This window comes from Zophobas morio, unplaced genomic scaffold (genome assembly GCF_036711695.1).
Source record: "Zophobas morio isolate AGI-343-1 ecotype UQ-CSIRO unplaced genomic scaffold, CSIRO_AGI_Zmor_V1 ptg000016l, whole genome shotgun sequence".
Classification (NCBI taxonomy): Eukaryota; Metazoa; Arthropoda; class Insecta; order Coleoptera; family Tenebrionidae; genus Zophobas; species Zophobas morio.
Window position 1 is genome coordinate 7,802,893 of NW_026972121.1, and position 9,930 is coordinate 7,812,822.

Sequence of the window (9,930 nt, forward strand, 5' to 3'; positions counted from 1 at the left end):
GTTTACATTTTGATTATTATCAGAGATTGATTTGCAAGAACTTTTCATTTGTTTCACTTGCTCCTCATCCTCCCTACAATTTTTGGCATTTTTAAAATTATAATGATTGTTAACGTTCAAATCTACAGTGTTGCGTCTTAAAGTCTTATTAATATTTAAATCTTTGATTATTACTGAACGCGGTGTATGCCATGGTTTTACGATTTTTGCTGGTTTCCATATTTTTTTATCGTTATCCCTATACATAATAAATTTTTTATTTAGATCATAATTTCTTTCTTTGTTATTTTTGTCATGATTTATTTTTGTTTTAAGTTTGTGATTTTCAAGCATGTTATGAAAGTTTTCGACAGTTTGTGGTTGTAACATTGTTTTCAACATGGGTAATTTAGTTTTTATTTTTCTGCTGTACAATAACATTGCTGGTGTGATTCCTGTATTGAAAAGGGGTGAATTTCTGTAACCGAGTAAGATACTTTCAATATCTGTCCCTGTTTCGTTAGATATCGTTAAAAAATTTTTACAAATGCCAACATATTGTTCACTCAAACTATTACTACGAGGATATCTCGGACTGCTTGCAGTTATTGAACAATTCCAATTGGTAGCAAAATTGTGCATTTCGAACGAATTGAATGGCATATTATCAGCAATTAATTTATCAGGTATTCCATGTGTCGCAAAAATTTCTTTGAGTGCTTTAATAACAGAGTCTGAATTTTTGTTTGGTAGTAATTTCAATTCTACCCAATGTGAATAATAGTCCGCTAAAACTAAATAATTTTTTTCAGCATATTCCAGAATATCACAACCTACTATTTCAAACGGAATTGAAGGAATTTCGTGAATTATCATTGGTTCATGGGCATTTTTAGGTCTATATTTTTGACAAGTTTGGCATTTCGCAATCAGTTCTTCAATTTTTGAATCCATATTAATGAAATAAAATAATGATTTTGCTCTCCACTTGGTTTTGTAAATATCTAAGTGTGATTCATGGACTTTGTTAAGAATAAAAGTTTCTAGGTTTTTTGGAATCATTTTATTTTGTATGTAGACTATTCCATCATTTACAAAAATGTCATGCCGCATATTATAATAAAATTTTACATGTTCATTAACTTTTGATTTATCTTGTGGCCAACCATTGATACATAATGATATTAATTCTTGTAAGATTTCATCTTTATTCGTTTCGTATTTTATTTTTTCGATTATTTTGCCGCTCACATTAACTATGAATTACTTGATTCAATTCTATGTCAGTTTCAATATTTTCAGCTGTTGAACATGCTCGACTTATCGCGTCTGCAATTAACATGTTTTTACCCGGAGTGTACACTAATTCGAAATCATACATTGATAACTTGAAACGAATTCTTTGAAGTCGACTAGATGGAATTTGATTTATTTTTTTATTCATTATACCAATTAAAGGTTTATGATCCGTTTGAATTTTAATTTTTTGGCCATAAATGAAATAATGAAAACGTTGACATGCAAATAATATCGCTAAAAATTCTTTTTCTATTTGTGCATATTTGATTTCATTGTGTGACAAACTTTTTGATGCAAAGCTAATAGGTTTTTTATCCTGCAAGAGTACACAACCAATGCCATTTTTGCTACTGTCAGTTTGTATTACAATTTCTTTATTTCGATCAAAATTATTTAGTGACGGCGCATCACTTATCAATTTTTTTATGTTATTTAAGCATTGAGTATGACCATCTAACCATACAAATTGTGAATCTTTTTTGAGTAACTGTCTTAATGAATTGGATTGCTTAACCAAATTTGGGATAAAATCGCGCAAATAGTTAATTAAACCCAACAGTCGTTGTAAGTCTTTTTTATCACGTGGTGTATCATATTGCATTATTGCTTTGATTCGTTCTGGATCAATTTCGACAGTACCATTATGAAAAATGTGCCCTAAATATTTAATTGATTTTTGTTTATATTGGAATTTCTTTAAATTGAATTTAATATTCATTGCTTTTGCCCTTTCTAGAACTTTAATTAGCGTTTGATCATGCTGTTCTTCAGTTTCTGCAAAAATCAGTATATCATCAATATAAATAAAGATATTATCAATATCTCCGAAAGTTTGAGAATTGAATTTCTGAAAGACTTGGGCAGATATTTTCAAACCAAATGGTAGTCTTTTAAACGCATAACTACCAAACATTGTTGAAAAAACACAGTGTTGAATACAACTTTCATCAAGCCTAATCTGCCAAAATTCCTCCTTTAGATCCAAACAACTAAAAAATTTGGCTTTACCAAGTTTATATTTTAGATCAGACAATGTAGGTATTTCAAAATGTTCGTCTTTAATACTTTCATTTATATATTTGGGATCTAAACACGGTCTCAACGTTTTATCATATTTTGTAATAATATCCAATTTACACAATCTGTCTAATTCATTTTTAACTTTATCCTGCAATTTTATAGGAATTCTGTAAGGTGGCAAAGATACAGGATTTGCGTCGTTTTTTAGTTCGATTTTATATTAATTTGGAAAACAACCTACATGTTAATTGTTAAGTAGTAGTTGCAATTTGCCGCCTTTGCCGCAACTCAACGCTCCAAAGATGCCGACTTCCTGGCGGAGCGTGTAGTCGGATCTCTTTGGAGCGGCTCCCTTTGGAGCGGCTCCCTTTGGAGCGGCTCCCTTTGGGGCGGCTCCCTTTGGGGCGGCTCGCTCCTTTTGAAGAATTGGCGGCGATCACAGGAGAAGTCGGCCTAACCCCCACTTATTTTTATACTTTGTGTTAATTTTTAATTTTAAGACCAGTAGCGATGTAACCACCGCAAGCGAAACAATAAACCAAGTGTAGCAACGCAAGACTTTCATTCTTAGTTCTATGAACACAAAATACGGCTGGAAAAAGCTCCAGTCGTCAACATATGGTCCTTCGAGCCGGATATTGAACGCAGTGTCAATATTCGACATTCGGGAAACGTGCTTGTGCAAGTGCAACGCAGTTTCTCCCAACATCTTCATAATCAACAAATTAATAGCCATCACATCGCTACATTACTACGCTACATCCAAGAGTTCTTCTTCATCATCGGCACGTCACCGACACAGGTTTGTGGATCACTACTTTTCTTCTTTACCATATTTCCACACTCTCCTTTGCATGTGCTGTTGTAATTAATATCGTGTTTCATTACAATGGGGGAAATTAAACTTTTGGTTAGAAGACGAGCTGCGATTAAAACTAAATTAACTAACTTTTGCAAATTTATATCGGACCCCGAAAATCAGAACAGATTGCTGAGATAGAAGAACGAATAAGTGCAATCCAACCTTTGTTAAAAGCATTTGAAAATATCAATTTAGAAATTATAGAAACCGATGAGTCTCATGTTAAAGATGAGGACTCATTCGAGTTCGAAAATAAATATTTTAAGGCCATCAGCGAGGCCAAACAACTTATTCAAAAAAAAGGTATCGAAGTAGACACAGTTGCTCAGGCAAATTCGAATCAAAACAAACCCGATTCTATCTCCATCAAATTGCCTGAAATTTCTATACCGGCTTTCAGTGGTGCATTCACGGAATGGATCAGTTTCAGGGATTGTTACAAATCACTTATCCATGATAATCAAAGTTTAAATCCAGTTCAGAAATTCCATTATTTGCGAGGTAGTTTGACAGGAGATGCACAAAAAACAATTAGTCACTTAGCACCAACCACAGATAATTACTTGTCAGCATGGGATTTACTAACGGAAAGATATGAGAACAAACGAATTATTAGTCAGCATCATATTAGAGCATTATTTTCACTACCACATATCAATTCAAGAGACTCAAAATCCTTACGTTCGTCCTTACAGATCGTTAATTCTAATATCAAGGCTTTAGATGCTATAGGGCGTCCCACAATGCAATGGGATGATTTGCTTGTTTACTTAATTTCTAGTACATTTGACGAGAGTACCACTATCGCTTGGGAAAGTACATTAAATAGTACCATTCCAACTACAAAAAATATTCTCGATTTTCTTACGCAACGATGTCAAATGTTTGAATCTTTCGAATTAAACCAAATGACCAATAAAATGAATACAAATAGTTCAAACAAACACAAATCTTACCTCCACAATAATCAGTTCAACAATAAATCTGCAAGCCATATTGTAAATGTGTCGCAGACCAATCAGATTACGTGCAACTATTGTAAATTACAACATAATATTTTCAATTGTCAAAGCTTTCTAGGCTTAACCTCTGAACAGAGAATAAGTGAATGCAAAAAACGTAAACTTTGTATTAATTGCTTACGTAGCGGACATAAGGTAGAAAACTGCAATTCGAGCAATTGTAGAAAATGTAACCGACGCCATAACACACTATTGCATGTAGATCTTAATCAAAATAATTCGCCACAACCCTCCTCGTCATCGATGAGTAATTGCGCTCAAATCTTAAATAAAAATGTTGTTTTATCAACAACACAACTTTTAGCATTTGGTGACGACAAAATTCAGGGTAAGCAATTTCGAGCCTTATTAGACAATGGATCAGTTTCAAACTTTATAACAGAAAGGGCGGTGAAAAAGCTAAATTTGCGCAATATTCATAATATCCAATTGCCTCTCATTGGCATCGGATGCAACTCTTCAGTAATTAATCATGCCGCAACAATTCAAATTGCCTCCGTATGTTCGTCATTTAAAGCAACATTAGATTTTTTGATAGTTCCAGAAATAACGGGAAACGTACCCAACTCGTCATTCCCCACTTTACAAAATTTACCCGATAACATAAAATTAGCAGATCCGTTTTACAACTTATCGCAGCCCGTGGAAATTCTTATCGGTAACGAAATATTCTGGAACATAATTTGCATAGGACAAATTCGCATTCACCGACACGGGCCGGTTCTTCAAAAAACACAGTTTGGATGGGTTATTGCGGGAGTATTGAATAATTTCAACACAAACACTTCAACTTCTTGCAATCTTTCAAATACAGATCTTGATGTACACCTCAAAAAATTCTGGGAATTAGAAGAAGTGACAAACATATCCGACCAAGTCTTTCCTGGCGATAATCGCGACCCTTGTGAAAAGGTATTCATCGACACTTTCACGCGAGATTTATACGGCAGATTTCAAGTGAAACTGCACATCATAAACGAACCTCCGGATTTGCGTTCTTCGAAGGAAATTGCACTAAAATTATTTTATAATCTAGAGAAACGTCTACGAAAAGATCATAATTTGTTTGAACAATATTCAAAATTCATGGCTGATTATTTAGATCTAGGGCACATGACCCAAATAAATTATCCTGACGAATCAGGTTATTTTGTAAGCCACCATCCCGTCTACAACGAATCTTCCCTCACAACTAAATTAAGAGTTGTATTTAATGCATCTTTGAAAACAACTAACCATAAATCAATTAACGAAAATCTTATGGTTGGCCCTAACCTACAGCAAGACTTATTTAGCATTCTAATTCGGTTCCGAATTCACAAAGTTGTAATAACCGCGGACGTAAAAAAGATGTACAGGCAAATATTAGTGCACCCTGATCACCGCAAATACCAACAAATATTTTGGCGTTTTAACTCCACTGATGAGATAAAGGTTTTTGAATTAAACACAGTGACGTACGGATTTGCGAGTTCATCATATTTGGCAACTAGATGTTTGCAAGAGTTAGCAAAAATCGAAAAACAAAACTTTCCTGAAGCGGCAAATATAATTTTACGGGACTTCTATGTAGATGATTTAATTTACGGGGCAAACGATATTAACCATGCATCTCAAATACTAAACGACATTAAGGGAATTTTAAGCAAGGGCGGGTTTGAACTGCACAAAATTAATTCAAATCATTTACCTTGCATAGACTCCACCTCAACACCGGGAATCATAAACCTTGACAAACAAGCTGCAGCCAAAACATTAGGACTTTTTTGGAACAATTGTAATGATACCATCCAATATTCGATCTGTTTAAAAAATCCTAAATGCCATAAAATAACAAAACGGGGAGTTCTGAGCACCATTGCTCAAATTTTTGATCCATTAGGTTTAGTAGCACCTGTCACAGTGACCGCGAAGATCATAATGCAGAAACTATGGTCACTCAAACTTAATTGGGATGAAAGCTTACCAGCGGAACTACACACTTTGTGGTGCGAATTTTTAAACGCATTTCCGGAATTAACCAATATTTCAATCCCTCGGCATGTAGTTACAAACAAGCATCAAATAGAAATTCATGGTTTTTGCGATTCAAGTCAAAACGCATATGGCGCTTGCGTGTATTTACGTTCCCAGAATCCCAGTGGGAACTATGAAGCACGAATTTTATGCTCAAAAAACCGAGTTGCCCCTTTGCAAACACAGACCATTCCCAGACTTGAACTGTGCGGCGCAGTTCTCTTAGCTAGATTAGTTCATAAAGTTAAGCAATCCTTGATAAACTTTGATGTCCAGGAGTGTCACTACTGGACTGATTCCACTATTGTGTTAGCATGGATTCGAACGCAGCCTACACTATTAAAACCATTCGTATCACATCGGATATCAGAGATACAGTCCTTAACACCTGAAAATAATTGGCATCACGTTTCATCAGAACAGAATCCTGCGGACATTTTGTCCCGCGGAGATAATCCCCGTCATTTGCAGTCCTTCCACCTTTGGTGGAATGGACCGACCTTTTTAACTAGGACTGATTTACCGTACGAACATCTAAAGGATTCGTCACATGTTGATTTGCCGGAACTAAAGTTAACGTGTTGTCTTGCGACCAAAAATTCCACTGAATTTCTACTACGTTACTCGGACTTTGATAAATTGTGTAGAATTACTGCCATAATAATGCGATTTATTCAGAATTTGAGAAGTAAGGACAATAAAAAATCTGGGAATGTAACAAGCAAAGAAATCATAGAAGCACATAATTTAATAATAAAATTAGTTCAAAAAGAAGCTTTTCAGGATGATATACATCAACTTAAGTTGCATAATCAAATCACGAGTAACAGTAAATTAAAAGCTTTAAATCCGTTTATTGATAATTCTGGTTTTTTAAGAGTTGGTGGTAGACTAAATCATGCTAAAATCAGTAATGATCGCAAGCATCAGTTGTTATTGCCGAGAGACCATTTTGTTACTCGTTTAATAATTGAAAAATATCATAAGGATAACCTTCATATCGGTTGTCAGGGAACCTTGTCTGCAGTACGCTGCAAATATTGGCCCATTTCAGCCAAAAATACAATTCGACGAACAATATTCAAGTGTCTAAAATGTTACCGCTGCAAGCCGGTACCATTCAGTCAATTAATGGGGGATCTTCCTAAAACTCGTGTAACACCTTCACGACCATTTTTTATTACAGGTGTTGACTATGGTGGTCCTTTTATTTTAAAAAATGGACACGGCAGAACCCAAAAAACCATCAAGGGTTATGTCGCTGTTTTTGTTTGCTTCAGCACTCGTGCCGTGCACATCGAGCTCGTATGCGAGTGCTCATCTTTAGCTTTTTTAAATGCATTGAAAAGGTTTATTTCACGCAGAGGTCAACCTCATGAGCTCCATTCTGATAATGGAACTAATTTCGTTGGAGCGAATCGATATCTAAAAGAATTGTTCCAATTATTTCGAACTAAATCTTTCGAAAACGTAGTTCTTAAATCTTTAACGAATATGGGTATTAATTGGCAATTCATTCCTCCGCACGCTCCACACATGGGTGGGATATGGGAGGCAGCGATAAAATCTGTAAAGGGTCATTTAAAGCGCATCCTAGGCAACGCTCTTCTCAATTACGAAGAAATGAACACGATTTTAATTATGATAGAGGCATGCTTAAATTCCCGACCTATTACTCCACTTTCAAATGATCCGAACGACCTCTCCGCTCTCACCCCTGCTCATTTCCTCATTGGTGGTCCACTGACTGCACCCGCAGAAGAAGACTGTAGCGACATACCTACCAATCGCCTGATTCGCTACCAACTTCTGGAGAAAATTCGCCAAGATTTCTGGAGACGTTGGTCGCGCGAATATCTCCACTCGTTACAACACAGGGCGAAATGGCAACGAGTTCCAGCGCGACAGCCACAAATTGGAGACCTGGTAATAATCTGCGAGGACGGCATCCCACCCCAACAATGGCCTCTTGGTCGTATACAGGAACTGCACCCGGGAAGCGACAATCAGTGCCGCGTAGCAACGGTGAAAACAGTGCGCGGAGTGCATAAAAGGCCTGTAACCAAACTTTGTGCTGTGCCAGTTCAGTGATGAGTGAAAGACTTTACCCATTGACTAGTAACTTAGAGACATTCACTGGGGTGCATGCATGACAGTGGTTCTTATTTTTTTTGTTCTTATTTTGTCTGTTTGTTATATGTTTATTTCAATTTACTTATGTGGGCATGTTCATTTTGAAAGATATGTTCTTTCAACGGGGGGAGTTATGTTAATTGTTAAGTAGTAGTTGCAATTTGCCGCCTTTGCCGCAACTCAACGCTCCAAAGATGCCGACTTCCTGGCGGAGCGTGTAGTCGGATCTCTTTGGAGCGGCTCCCTTTGGAGCGGCTCCCTTTGGAGCGGCTCCCTTTGGGGCGGCTCCCTTTGGGGCGGCTCGCTCATTTTGAAGAATTGGCGGCGATCACAGGAGAAGTCGGCCTAACCCCCACTTATTTTTATACTTTGTGTTAATTTTTAATTTTAAGACCAGTAGCGATGTAACCACCGCAAGCGAAACAATAAACCAAGTGTAGCAACGCAAGACTTTCATTCTTAGTTCTATGAACACAAAATACGGCTGGAAAAAGCTCCAGTCGTCAACACTACACCTTTGAAATTTTCACTGTATTTTTCAATTAAATTTTCTTTACCATTGTCCTTTTCTATTTTATCAACTTTCATATTGATTAAGTTTCATTTTAAACATGAACTTAGTCCCAAGATCGGTGTAAAATTAGCTTTGGTGACAATAAATTTTTCAACGGAATTCATTGTATCAGTCTTAACATTTAGATCAACATGTCCAAAATGTTTTAGTGTTGAACCTCCATACGCTTCTAATTTGAGATTACTACTCGTTAATTTTAAATTTTTTTTGTACGTGGTTTTTTGTATATTTTCAAAGACATTGTATGGTATTAAATTAACATCTGAACCAGTGTCTAATTTAAAATTTACATTTACATTTTCAACTTTCAGAAATTTGCTGCATGAGATTGAATTTACCCCGAATTTCCTAACATTATTACAATAATACGTGTTATCGTCGTCATCAATGTTGGAAACTTCAATTGAATTTGAAATATTATGTGCTGGCGTTTTACACATTTTTGAAAAATGATTAAATTTGAGACATTTCTGACAATGCTTGCCTTTTTCTGGACATTGTTGTCTCTCGTGTCTTCTCCCACAGCGTTGACAATTTCCTGGACTGTTTCCATTGTTTCTTTCGTATCTCTCCTTCTTCTTGTCGTGGAATTTTCCATCTGTATTTTTCGGTCTCTCATAGGAGGAGGAAGAAGGGGTTTCTCTCATGGGCGCCCATATGGGGGGGCCAGGGGGGGCCATGGCCCCCCCTGAGATTCTACGTCAATTTCCTTTTTATTTGTCAAATTTAAACTTCAGCACATTTGTAAGAGTAGGTACCTACAACATGCCCTACATTTTCAGTTTTATTGCCACACAAACACAGAAATGTGACAAACTTAGACCATCTGGTTTTGAAACCCTTTGTCCGGCCCAGATTTGCCTGGAAACGTCATAAATCTATCGTTTTTAACCGGTACTGAATTATGGGTTGTTTCATTATTTGCTTTTTACAGTTATTACAAGAGCAAACACTTTATTGCTTATACCCATTCCGTTTTCACTTTTTATATGTGGTGAAGTGACGTTTAAAGACGAACAGTTGTT

General features: G+C 36.2%; 1 protein-coding gene across 1 annotated transcript; it reads left to right on the forward strand.

Moving 5' to 3' along the window:
• The first annotated feature begins 3,187 nt into the window (after positions 1-3,187).
• LOC135129432 (uncharacterized) lies at positions 3,188-8,289 on the forward strand. The gene is made up of 4 exons (XM_064056584.1): positions 3,188-3,208; positions 3,286-3,976; positions 4,241-4,429; positions 4,487-8,289. The coding sequence occupies exons 1-4, from the start codon at positions 3,188-3,190 to the stop codon at positions 8,287-8,289; spliced, it is 4,704 nt and encodes a 1,567-aa protein (XP_063912654.1).
• Positions 8,290-9,930: the final 1,641 nt, after the last annotated feature.